The sequence below is a fragment of the Danio aesculapii genome, chromosome 1 (genome assembly GCF_903798145.1).
Source record: "Danio aesculapii chromosome 1, fDanAes4.1, whole genome shotgun sequence".
NCBI lineage: Eukaryota > Metazoa > Chordata > Actinopteri > Cypriniformes > Danionidae > Danio > Danio aesculapii.
This window is the reverse complement of record NC_079435.1, coordinates 10,375,601-10,390,114: the sequence shown is the minus strand read 5'-3', so window position 1 is coordinate 10,390,114 and position 14,514 is coordinate 10,375,601. Positions and strand designations below refer to the sequence as shown.

The 14,514-nt window shown below is 34.1% G+C and overlaps 1 protein-coding gene across 1 annotated transcript in view; it reads left to right on the top strand.

The window, feature by feature from the left end:
* The first annotated feature begins 4,473 nt into the window (after positions 1-4,473).
* slkb (STE20-like kinase b) overlaps positions 4,474-14,514 on the top strand; it is a 48,040-nt gene continuing 37,999 nt past the window's right edge. The window contains exons 1-2 of the mRNA XM_056456559.1: positions 4,474-5,269; positions 12,904-13,068. Of these exons, the coding sequence (XP_056312534.1) occupies positions 5,120-5,269; positions 12,904-13,068 (315 nt within the window). The 5' untranslated portion in view covers positions 4,474-5,119. The remainder of the gene's footprint in view (positions 5,270-12,903; positions 13,069-14,514) is intronic.

The following is a 14,514-nucleotide window of genomic DNA, read 5'->3' as shown; positions in this document are numbered from 1 at the left end:
ATTCACACTTCATACAGTGAATTTAAAGAATTGAAATATAGCTTAAGTACATACACACACACACACACACACACACACACACAGATACAAACGTATACAGAATAAAATTTAGTAAGGCTTTCCTTTTTGTTGTATTAATATATATATATATGTATATATATGTATATATATATATATATATATATATATATATATATATATATATATATATATATATGAGCAATTCCAGTGTTATGGATGTGACTGATGCAGTAAAATCTTAAAACATAAATTGACAGAGGAAGTATGTTAACATTATATTGAAACATCTCTTTATATTTTTCAAAACAACTAGCCACAGAGTTGTGGGAGCATAAAAATATAAATCTGTAAACATTTTTTTTTTATTTCAAACGAGGAAAATAAACATGCGTTATGGATGTGACAAAAAAGTCTGCAAGTTTACAGTATACAACATACTTTGTAGAAATTCTGTGAATTAAACTGCGCAACCGAAAAGAAATAATGCTCATCAAAAGGATAAGAGTTGGATCACTATAGAACAAACATGATTCGCTTTATTTTAATTTATTTTACATTTTTGCATTTATGAGGAAAAAGCTTTGTTATGGATGTGACATCTCTCTGTTATGGATGTGACGGATGTGAAATTGCCACTTGTGTGACTTTGGTAAATCAAATATAATAGTCTGAAAACACTAACAGAGACATTTTTTATTATTTTAAAGCACTGTAAAATACAGGCCTATACAAAAAAATGCAGAGACGTTTTTTGCTATTTTGGCGAAAACTTTTTCATGGCAAGGTTGACATTTGCATGGAATTGCTCATATTATAGAAAAAAATATATATACAAAACAAAAACAAAAACATTCATACATAAGATGCTTGATTAAATACAATAAAATACGGTAAAAGGTAAAAATATTTTACACTGGTGTCAATGAACTAAAAATGTTGAGCCTGCCTTCCTCCAAAGTACAAACTTATTGTGTAGGAATTTATGAAAATTTCCACATATTTAATGAAATAGTGCCCTGTTTGCATATTTTAACTAAACATTTTACAAAACTTGTAACACAAAATGTTCGCAATTCTTAATGTAACGTTAATCAATGGAAATATGACAATAACTATTAGTTACATATTAACCTGCAGTGTCTTGCAATAAATATTCATAAGAAACACATTTCACAATTTTAGTACCCATTGAGAGCTATACTGAAACTGAACTGACATATCTATTTAAAAATACCATATGTGGACCTCTTATTACAAGCAAAATTTATTAAATATACTTGCAAAAGGCGACAGAGGTTGTCATGGCAACTCGGATACAGTTGCACCATATAACAATAAAACCCGTTTGTTAACAAGAATATGAGGTAAAAACGTATTAAATATTTTGCTATTTTAGAGATTATTGATAATATTTGCAAGCCACAGCATGCACTAAACGTGACTTGCTTCGAAGCAATTCCAGTGCGTAAACTCATTCACATGAACAAAAAAGTAACATTAAATATAAACCTGTGCGATAAAAATCTGCAACTCAATTATACAACGCAGAAAACAAAGTATTTTTGTGTAAATTAGAGTGTGTTACCTCTTCTAGTGGGTCTGGTAAACGAAAGCAAGCGTGTTAAAATAAATCTCAACAAGCTCTTTACACTGAGGGATAAACATCCACTCTGACCAATCACAACACAGCATTAAACTGTCAATCAAGAGATCAGGAAAACGACAACCAATCAGAAACCTGTATCTGCCTCCGTTTGCGTCCGTTGCCTTGACTACAAGTTGTAGTCACGTTCAGTAATTTTTGAAGTTTAAATGAAGCAGTGTGGCGAAGCAAGGTAAAAATATAAAAAAATACATACATATATATATATATATATATATATATATATATATATATATATATATATATATATATATATATATATATATATATATAAATCATGCTGATTGAAATGTGGAAATTTGCCTTTTGGAGTGCCCTACAAGCAAGCAAACACACACATAGCTGGTGTTTAAAACTATACGTAATACTTAAAAAAAGAATTATTCTGTGAATCAGAATGTGAATGTGTTCAAAAGTAACGTTATTATAACGTATATATATATATATGTCATTTTGCAAATTTTAGCATATACTGATCTAATAATGATTTCGCTGAATTTTAATTGTAATTTTATTCTTTAATTCTATTCATTCATTTTCTTTTCGGCTTAGTCCCTTTATTAATCAGGGGTCGTCACCGCGGAATGAACCGCCAACTTATCCAGCATTTGTTTTACGCAGTGGATGCCCTCCCAGCTGCAGCCCACCACTGGAAAACACCCATACAGCCTCATTCACACACATACACTACGGACAATTTTAGCTTACCCAATTCCACCCGGAGGAAACCCACACGAACATGGGGAAAACATAAAAACTCCACACAGAAACGACAACTGACCCAGCCGAGGCTTGAACCAGCTACCTTCTTGCTGTGAGGCGATTGTGCTACCCACTGCACCACCGTGACAACCTCTTTAATTCTATAAGAAAAAAAAATTGTTCTAGTAACGTGAAATAAATCTGCAATAACTTTAAGTTTATAATACATGTCGTTGTCGACACATTATTATTACAACACTTGTTTTATTATGATAATTTTTTTCAAGACAGCCTTATAATTTAGGCCTGTAGCTAGCCTAGTGAAAGGGTAGTTCTTTTTTTCTCAAAAAGTGGACTTTTTGCAGTTATTCGATTACATTTTTTTTTTAATTATGAGGTTTAAATACATTTTCGTGACATTTTAAGCACATTTTTTGCTGAATTAGCTTGTTGGATGGTCACAGTTTTTGAGGTACAAAAAACATTTTCTGAAGATTTAGAATAAAGAAATATGAAGAGGCTACTTGGTAAGCTACTTTATGAAATATCACTAGGGTGAAAATAGCAATCTATTAAAGTTTTAAATTTAAAACTGTTGCCTATTGTAATTTATTAGGCAAATAACAAACTGGCCAACACATGAAACTTTCCTCAGTCTCAGAATTTGGCCATTTGAATTTTTTTTTTTATAAATAAACATAATAATAATAATAATTATTATAATAATAACAATAATAATAATAATAATAAAAAGTACATTTGGAAATACATGGATAACAACAATAACCTAATAAGTATTAATATGGGCCGCTTTTGGTGCTTCACAACTTTTTATTGGTCATTTTTTCTTTCAAGAATAAGGTCCAAAATTTAGAATAAAAGTTACTTATAAAATGTTTTCTTTATAACAACAATACAGTGAAAGTTGACTTTACCTGCATCAGATTCCGCTTGGTCTTAAAGCCTTTTCAATAGGTTATTTTAATAACTTGGGATGGCATGACAGTCAAAATAGGACAAATGAGCTCATGTATGTGGCAAATACTGGACCTTTGTCAGTGGGAGAGGGAGGGGGGGGGGGTGGATCTTTCAACCACCCGAACTCCCATGGCTATGTGCCTGCAGCTAGCCCATCCAAGCTTGTAATTCCAAGCATTTTTAATATAAAAAGTTTCTACCTACATTTGACCTGTTTCAAAAAGCCCCATTTACAAACGTACAAATATTTTAATATTGTACATTTAAAACACATTTAATGCTCAGGTTATTTTCTTTAGTGAAAGAGACTGGTTGCCAATATAATTTTTGCTATGAGCAATTCCAGCATTATAGATGTGACATTTGCAGCAAAATCTTAAAAAATAAATTCACATAGAAAGTATATGTTAAGATTATATTGAAACATCTGTTTATATTTTCCAAAACTACCAACCACAGAGTTATGGGGTCAGAAAAATAACCATCTGTAAACATTTTTATATTTTAAATGAGGGAAATAAACATGCGTTATGGATGTGACCAAAACAGTTAGTGAGTTTACAGTATACAACATACTCTGTAGAAATTCTGTCAATTAAACTGCACAACCCAAAAGAAATAATGCTCATTAAAAGTATAAGAGTCGGCTCACTATAGAACAAACATGATTCATTTTATTTTATTTGACATTTTTGCATTTATGAGGAAAAAGCTTGGTTAAGGGTGTGACAGATGTGAAATTGCCACTTGTGTGACTTAGGTAAATCAAATACAATTGTTAAAACATTGACAGAGACATTTTTGAGCGTTTTTGCAGTACTGTGAAATACAAGCCTACACAAAAAAACCTACAAAGGGTTTCGCTATTTTGGTGAAAACTTTTTTTCATGGCAAGGTTGACATTTGCATGGAATTGCTCCTATATGGACTTCCTGATAGAACCTTGTAAATCCAATGTAACCATATGATAGACCAGTGCAGACCATAGACAATTAATCCTGTCAAATGGTGTTGACATCCACGACGGCAGGTGACAGTAAAGCGCAGGCGCGAACCCCAGCGAAGAATCACCGCCGCTCCTCGTGAACGCGCACAGCGACAACAAATCCGCTATTAGGGAAGGACGCGCGCATAGTTTCTCCAAACAAAAACGATTGTGCGTTTTTACGCGTTTGGAGCAGTTTCGCTTTTTAAATCCACGTCGGATGATGTACAATGTAAGACTGTGATTGTACCAGGGATTCAAACAATTCACCAGCCTCCTGCCGGACTTTATTTAAGTAGAAAGAGACACAACTAGGTGTTTTACGGACCAGATTCATGAAACTCCGAAGGACAACAACAACAACCTCATGACTTATTCTGAAAGAGCCAGATGCCGGAATTATTCTCTACAAGAATAAACTGCACACCGTAGATTAATTTATTTTAATGCTTTAATTTTATTTTTTAAAACGTGGACCACATGTCTGTGCGCCAATAATAGCCAGAACCTTTTACTTTGTTTGAGCATTCGTGCATTCAATTATTATTGAACACTATTTGATTGGTAGTGTAACATATCAAGTTCTCAAATTTTAACGTGCAATAACGAACATGGAAAACACCTACAGACTGTTTCTGATCAGACAAGAGACTGAATGGTTTTGATTAGCAATGAAGATGCTATAAGATCTGCGTTGCTTTACGCATATTTATCCATCTATTGAAAGAAATTATCTGTTCCTAACCGTCCAGAAAAGGTCGTATCTGGCGATGTCCTTCTTTAATTTCCGAAAGATCTTTAAACTGGGGATAGAGAAGAAGAAGAAACAATATGATCACGTGCACAGGGACACAAATCCAGAGGAAATATGGGAGATTGTTGGAGAGCTGGGGGATGGAGCCTTTGGAAAGGTGTTCAAGGTAAAATAAAAGCTTTATTTTTATAATTATACAAATTAATTAAGAGTTTGTGCTATTATTAGTATATTATTAGTCTCTGTGTGTCTGTTTGTCTGTCTACCTAATATTTTACCTGTCTGTCTGTTTGTCTTACATTTTTGTTTGTTCGTGTAACGAAATCTGTCAGTTGTTCTAACATTCTATGTATATCTCTGATCATCTTTCTCTCTGGCTCTCTATCCATCTCTCTATCTTTCTGCCTGTTGGTCATTTTATTAACCATTCTATCTCTAATTTTTTTATTTATAATTTTTTCGGGGTTTTCACCTTTAATGTATAGGACAGTAGAGATTATTGACAGGCAAGCATAGAGAGGGGAAGAATCGGCATAGGACTGCGACGCGGGAATTGAACTCGGGTCGCCGTGAGCACCAGAGTGCATGTGTCTGCACTAACCACTACACCACTGGCGCCGACTATCTCTGTCTAATTAACATTATCCGTCTGTCTATTGTTCATTCAACCTATTGTTCATTCTAACATTCTACCTCTTTGTCTATTTGTAGGTTTAACATATATTCTCTCTGTCTGTTCTAAAATGACGTCTATCCATCCTGTCATGTAGGGCTGGGTGATATGGCAAAACCTTGATAATTTCCATATTGAAAGATAACGATAGATATTTCGATATAAGTTGTCAAGGCATCCAGATTTAAGAGTATCCCAACAAGGACTGAAGGCAGAAAAATTTGTGTCCATTAAATGGCATAACATATTTTCGACTGATACATTTTCGGTGGACAAAAATTCGGTACATCTCTAATATCAACACGCTTTTAAATTCCCATTGTTTAGATTCCTATTTCTGCTGTTTGATTGGCTCAATATAGAGTAAAATAATGCAGAGCTTATCATTGTTATTGACAGAAATTTTATCGCGATTCGATATAAAATCTGACTATAATTTTTTTTTATTTGTCTGTCTATCCATCCATCCATCCATCTATTTATCTGACTGTCTTACTACTGTTCACACAGACAACTTCATTCATTCATCATTTTCTTTTCAGCTTAGTCCCATTATTATTCCATGGTCGCCACAGTGGAATGAACCGCCAACTCATCCAGCATATGTTTTACGCAGCGGATGTCCTTCCAGCCGCAACCCGTCACTGGGATACATTCACACACACACACTCATTCACACACATACACTACGGACAATTTAGCCTACCCAATTCACCTGTACCACATGTGTTTGGACTGTGGGGGAAACCAGAGCAACCGGAGGAAACCCACACGAGAACATGCAAACTCCACACAGAAACGCCAACTAACCAAGCCGAGACTCGAACCAACGACCTTATTGCTGTCAGGCGAACGTACCCACTGCGCCACCGCGTCGCCCACACAGACAACTTAAAATTGTGAAACCTTTCTAAATTCTTAGAGATTTATATTGTCACCACATGCATGACATCATCATCGGCCACATGGTTGTCATCATCGCCATGACCTCATCTCACCCTTCGGTCTCCAGTCTGCTTGATTATTTTCTGGTCTTGTTCCCTTGAAAGCTTTCTCTGCCATAAGGCTTATTGTTGCTTAGAGTGATTTGGAGATTTAAGGACACAACCTCTATGCCAGGAGTGTTCCTGGAAGGTCTCTGACCTGCAGAGATTAGCCTCAACCACTAATTACACACGTAAACCAGCTAATCAAGGTCTTCCATCTCAAAATGGCCCAAATCCAAATGACACACTTCATGTAGATTTATGCTTGCTTGTACTTGCAGTGACTTTCAGGAAGGTGTGTTCAAGTGACCCCTTTGTGGGTTCCCTCAATGTGCCCTGTCTTGAGGTCAAAGAGAGACGTGACAGTGGTATAGTTTTGAATGGGGAAAAGTGTAACGGTCAATATGGTGAATGAAGCCCTGCCTTATCGTATAGGAGCCAATCATTGATCGCTATAGTCTAACAATTCTTCAGGGGAGGGACTTTGTGATTCAAATGTTTAGAAATGAAACTAAGGAAACAGTTGTTGTTTAATTTTATTGGTGATTCCTAATATGAAATTTAATCATAAGCTTGGCAAGCAATTTTGGAGAATTTGATGTTTCCCCATTCGAACAGAATGACCGAGCGTACTGCCTGAGAGGCGTTTCAAAGATGGCCGGCGAGTGAAATGACTTGCCTTTGTTGTCACAAAAGACAAGGACTGCATCAGAAATCTCATACTTCCCTTCTACTGTATATAGTATCTAAAAATTAGGTGAGTCGAGTAGTATGTTCCAATTCAATCTATTCAAAAAACAGTATGCGAGAAGTACCCGGATGACCTATTACTTCCGGTGAGATTGTGTTGCACGCATTCAATGGATGCTATGCTATCCCATGATACCACCCAAAAGAATTCAGGAATGGGAGTGAAGTGACATGGGTAGGTAATGTTATAATTACAAATTTCAGATGAAGTAAGTCTGAATTCCATTCATACTACTCACATTCATACTATATAGTACATACTTCTCTAACGGTCATGTAGTAAATTCAAATGTAGTATATACTCTCAGGGTTCAACACTAAGGATTTTTTCTACTGACCCAATCGGGCCAGTGGTTCAGATTTTTACTTGCCCAGCCAAAATTTTCACTGCCCCACCAAAAAAACAAACAAATCTTAGCCACATATTTTAAAAAATGTTTAAAAAAATATCATCTGTTAATCTAGAATTTAAATATTTAAAAAATGTTAATAAATGTGTAATGAGCAAAATTCAAAGTGTTATTCGAACAAATAAACCAGTATGGAAAATGTACAGATATTTTATTGCAGTTCTCAAAGTTCAAAACAAAAGGTGGCTGACTTGCCAGACTGTGCAAAACGTAATTTTTTTATTTGCGTTGTACCCACGTAAATGTCTGCTTACAAGACATTAGAAACAGACGTTTTCTTTTAGCCTTATAATTTTATGTTGCCTCCATGTTGCCGTCTCTTTGCTGTATTGGTTGTTACCAGGTTAAAGAAAAAATAATGCTCACAACATTTTGTTTGTGCCCTGAATCTAGTGGTTGACGATTTGTTGTTGGTGACCCCTACTTTAGGGAGTCATTTGTGTTTGGAACTATATACTTTTGTAGAGTGTTGGAGCTGGGTAAAATCTGTCGAACTTTTGCCATTCAGGAGTAGGATTTGACATTTTCTTCTCTATACAAGACTGGTTCCATCCTTACCTAAAGCGATTCTTTTCAAAGTTTTTATTAGAGTGGCTTACTGTAGTATTGGTAACCTAGCAACCAACAGTAATTGAGGCAACCATAATGGAGACAGCTGATTCAGCTACATGAGAGTTTATTCAGCAAATGTGATTCCATCTCCCGTTATTCACATTAACCTTTTTCACAAAGTCCAAACCATTGCAAGTACAATAAAACAGCAAATTAAGGGATTTAATTCAAAATTTAATTCAGTTGAAAAACTTTTATTTAGATTCCATCACTCTTTTCTCACATTTTTCTAATCTCCTTTCTCTTTTCACACCACTACAATCTTTGATTTGAAGCAAAAATACATATAAGACAAAGACAAGACTTACTCTGTGATAGAACTGCTATCTCTTGAAATGGCACAGCTGATTAAAACAACTTCTGTTTTGCAAAAGTTATAATAAGCATATTTTCCAGTCAGAGGGTCTTATATAAGTATATAAGTACACTCATTTATTGATGAAAAGATATGCATATTTTATAAAAAACTTTCTGTATATAACATCATGAGTAATGTAGTTTTACATGAGTTCTGCTATAAAGACCTGTGCCAGAGTAATTGTAAGTTCATTATAGGGCTGCATGATATTGGAAAATTCTGATGATGCAAAAACTTTATTTTTCTGCTATAAATATAGCGATATGAATAGAGTTTCACAAGATAGTTTGAATATCACTAATTTATGGCTTTCTGGTGAGTCTAACACTATTCAGGTAGAGAAATGGAAAAATCACAGTGCAAAAAAAAGACATATCTTACTTTTTGTCTTGTTTTTAGTCCAAAAATCAAAAAGAAATATCTTAGACCAAGTAAAAGCATTTAGTTTTTACCATCAGAAGAAATAAGTGAAAATTAAGGGTTTTTAATTAGCTAGTTTTAACAAAATTATCTGCCAGTGGGATCTTGTTGAAATGTAGATGTAGATTTTTTTTTTTACATCATATAAATTCTATATAAACACAGTGATTAAATACCATTTTGTGGCTTCTGGTCAACCATAATTCAGACTGGACATTGCATATCTTTGCGACACGACTATTGCGAATGTGCACATTGCGATATCGATGCTAAAACGTATTGTGCAGCCCTATTCATTTCTTTGTGGTGACCCCTGATAAAGAAGGTAATAAATCTGAAGGAAAATTATTGAATAAAACACAATCATTTGAAAGAATTAATGCGTTCAACATAAATGTTCAATTGATTAGCAACTCCAGAGCTTGCAAAATCTGTTTTTTGTCTAATGGTCTAATCTGCCAAATGGTTTGTCAGTGATTGTTAAAAAATCGATTTCCCTCTATGTAGAAAATGAATGGAATTTATACTTGCAGAAGCACACGGTTCTGTAGCTGCAATTGTTTTAGCTCTCTTAATTTCACCATGACATTTTTGCTTTTGCATATTAAATATTTTTTTGTGTGTTGATGTTATTTTGAATATGAAAAATAATATTTGTATTAATATTTTTGTTTATTTCTGAATAATTAAAAAAATTCTCTTATTTAAATCTATCCATTTCTTAAAGTTTGAATTCTAAACATGTAAATAATTCCTAAAATTAAAAGCAGCTAAATCGCACATAGGATCGATATGCACATTTAGTCATTTAGCATTGTTGTTCACAGGCATTAAGCAAGTCATCATAAAAGAGGTGATATTCATACCAATAAAACAAATTCACAATTCTTTTTTTATTATTCCAAATCACCCTGTAGCAAACCGGCGGACTTTGACCTGGTTAATTTTTCACTACTGTATCACTTTAACCTCTAAATACTGTAGATTACCTCCCGTGTGTTGGTTGCTATTGTTCAGTGACCTTCATTCCTCTGCACTGCACAAAGACTCATTAGTATGAATGACACAGAATGGGATTTCTGTTGAACGCTGGAGTCTAATTAATAGTTTTTACCCTCTAACGAGCCTGTTTTGTAGGTTGTTGAAAGGGATTATGTGTTGAATTATAAAGTCTGCATGTGTGTTTCAGGATGTCATGCCTCAGATATTAATGCCTGATTTACACCGGTAGTTTAAAGTACAAATAAAATCGAAACTAACCATGTTGATTTTAACTCGCATTGCTAGTTTTGTGGTGAATGATTCATCTGTGCATTTCATTAAGAAAAAAAAAAGTTTGTCCTTCTAATCTGTAATTGAAATCTGAAAACGCACTTCCTGTTTGTTTTTAGTTAAATTTACACCTGTCTGAGGTTTTGGGCGTGGCTAACATACTTAACCACACCCCTTCAACTGTCACTTAACAGATATGGTGAGGAGGAGGAATCTGTTAGGTTATAATAACTCTTCTATAACCATTTTTTCGATCTTTCTGAATGAAATGCCTACTTTACTACTACATTCAATCAGCTTGCAGTAGAAAAAACAAGCCATGCCCACTGTTGTCTCATTTAATACGTTTCTCTAGGGACTGCGTCACAATAGGAAAAAAAAAGGTCGCAGCTTCCGGTTCTTGTGGACTTTAACATCAGGAGTACAATAAAGAATAACCTAATAAACACGATGATTGGGTTATCTATAAATGTGTTGCTAGATAATACTATAAATAGACTTTCAGTCTTATCAGTTACAAAATATTTTTCAAAGCATGTGCCAACCACTTTTTTTTTTTTTTTGCACAAGACAGTTCATCTAACAATTTTAATTTTCCCTTAATTTACTTAGTGGTTAATTCCTCTGTGGCGACCCTTGATTAATAAGGCACTAAGTCGAAGGAAAATGAATGAATGAACTTAATTTACTCACCTTCAGGCCATTGAAGATGTAGGTAACCTTTTTTTCTTCAGCAACACATTAAAGTCAGCATGAACCAGAAGTTGCTGATACTTTTATTTCTGTATGTTAATGTGTTTTCAGGTGAAATGGAATGTATAGTAGGGGGCGGGGCTTTCTTTTTGCGCATCATTTCCTCATAGCAAACTACTGGCATTTCCCGACCCTACCCTCTTTCTGTCCCACTTCGCTTCTTGTCTGACTACTGTCCTATCTAATAAAGGCAAAAAGGCCAAAAATAAATCTAAAAAAAAAAAAAAGATGTGGTCTTAGGACCTCGACTCCAAACGCGGAAGCAAATAGTCAGACTTTAAGTGAAAAACAAACTTTCTTTGTTGTTGTTGGATTATCTTGCACAAATTAATTGTTCATTTAAAGTACAACAATGTGCGCTAGTAAACTAAACATTGTAAATTTAAATTTCACACTGACTTTAGCTTTTTTTTTTTTTTGACTTTTGATCTTTAGCTGAATTTGTGGTCCTTGGTGATTCGTACAATGCAAGTCAATGATCACCTGTTTTTCAGGTTAAAAATAATCGCATACAAACATTATTTACATTATTATTAGCCTTTTGTAATTAGCTAATCTAGAAAAAAACAGGAAACCATTGAATTCGATTACTCGAATCTACAAATTCAGTTAAAAAATTTTCAGAAATGTTCTACTGAAGCAGAAAAAAAACACATCTATGGCCTGAATTTGAGTAAATTAACAGGAAATTTTCATTTTTTTATGAACCATCCCTTTAACATTACAATAGATAGACTGTAAACTAGGCATGGGACGATAACCGATTTCTTGGTTTACTGCAGTTTTCCGCCAAAGTTTTCTGTTATACCGTTCCTAAGGTATATGTAGGTTGTTTGTTTTTTTTTTGTTACATAGTTTTCACATCTGTTTAGTTTTTTAGGGCAACAGTATCTTCAGCAGAAAAGGAACCTCCACGTCCAAAATATTTTAAATGTTTCCTAAAATAAAATATATTGTGTTGTGTTGTGTGGGGGAAAAGTTTTGTTTTTTACCCAGACATTAAAAATAACTTATTTTAGAGCAGTAATCACAATACCGTGATATTTTTATCCAAGGATATCATACCGTCAGAATCTTATTACGGTCGATCCATACTGTAAAGGAAACATTGAAACAGTGAAAACAAAGAGCAGAAAAAAAAGTAGGTAGCAAAATGTATGAATAGGGGACAAAAAATACTAACAAACAAACTAGAACATGTAATGGAAGCATAAATTCATGTATCGGTTTATGTATACATATTTTTTGTGTGAAATTAATGAATTGTTTCGTTAAATTTTACATTTAACTTAAAACAAGAACACCATAAACACCCTCACAAAATTGGTTTACTTGTATTATGTATTTATTACTATTATGTTTATCATTTGTCACTCTTAAAGCTAATATTAAGAGGGTGAGCTAAAAATTCGATTCATGTTTATTTATATACAGTAGCACTTTTACAATGTAGATTGTATCAAAGGAGCTTAACATTGAAGTTCTAGTAAATTGAAACTGTGTCAGTCCAGTTTTATTTCAGTGAACTTTCTGAATTTATGGACTTGAGCCTTTAATTTTTTGCAGGCACAAAACAAGCAGACTGGTATTTTTGCGGCTGCGAAGGTGATTGACACTAAAACTGAAGATGAGCTGGAGGACTACATGGTGGAGATCGACATCTTGGCATCGTGTGATCATCACAACATCGTCAAGCTGCTCGACGCTTTTTACTATGAGAGCAAACTGTGGGTGAGTTGGTGTGTGGGTTTAGTTTGTTTTATGGTGGTATTAGTATGGTGGTATTTTATGGTGGTTTTATATATAAAAAGATGATTACACCATTTAATAATGTGAATAAGAGATGGTTTGCCCAAAACTAGAATTGATGGGAGTAAATGTTTCCAAAAGTTTTCTTTTTGGATGAATTGTCTGTTTTATATCACTCATAATTACGTCATTGTTTTATACTGCGAAATTATTCTTATGTACTGGATAATAGATGGAAAAGGAATTGGAAATGTCCTTGCTTGCTTTTTTTTTTTCAATATCTTGTTGACATGAATCATTTCCTTCCTGCTCAGAAGAAGTTTAACATAAGGTTGAGCCTTAGAAAGTGGCCTTAGAAAGCTTTCTGGTCATCTCAGTCCAACATTGTTTCAGTATATGGACATTAGAATCTGGTGTGTTATTTTTAACCTTGGTTCAAATACAAGAGGCTTCATAAAATTCAGACAGGACATGTACTATATCAGGAGTGACCAACCCTGTTCCTGGAGATCTACCTTCCTGCAGATTTCTGTGTCAACACATATCAAACACACCTGCCTGTAATTATCCAGTGCTGTTCAGATCCTAATTAATTGGTTCAGGTGTGTTTGATTAGGGTTAAGCTATGGTCACACTGGGCTTTGTGTGTGCGAAATTCTGTCGTGCAGCAATGCGAAAAGGGGCGGGATTAAACAATATGATTAGACATTAAAAAAGCGAGTGATTGCTCCATGTTTTGAATTTCTGTAAAGAGAGGTCCTGTTTTGATCCTCGATTGGTCTCACGCAGTCAAGTGATGCGATTTCGCAGGTCAGAGTTCACCAAGCTTGAACTTTGAACTTTCATGGACACATGACCTTGCGTTTCCGGTCTGACTCATTCGCGTGCGTATGAATGGAAATCTATGGGAGGAAAAGCCCAGTGTGACCACAGCTTTAGAGCTGAACTATGCAGGAAGGTGGATCTCCAGGAACAGGGTTGAGCCCCCCTTTGCTATATTATATTATATTACATGTTAAAATTCGATAGACAAAAAAGTTATTCATTTATTTAGAAACATTTGTAAAATAACATAATCTGTCTCCACATTTAAAAAATGTATTTGTTTGTTTGTTTGTTTGTTTATTTTAATTCAAATTTGGTGGTTATTTTCAATGGTGATTACCATAAAATTTTCATGTAAATGAACTATGTACATAATTATAAAAATGAAGTTAAGTCAACTTAACAGTTCCAACAAGTTGTTGTTTTTTAGGTCAACTTGTCACTTTTAGGGTAATAGGTTTACTTAACTTTTAAAGTAAAGTAACTAATTCCTTTTGACAGTGTTGCAGAGAAAAATCTGTAAATTTATTTATTTATTTGTTTATTATTATTATTATTATTATTATTATTTCTTATCAATGTTGAAATCTGTTGTGCAGTTTA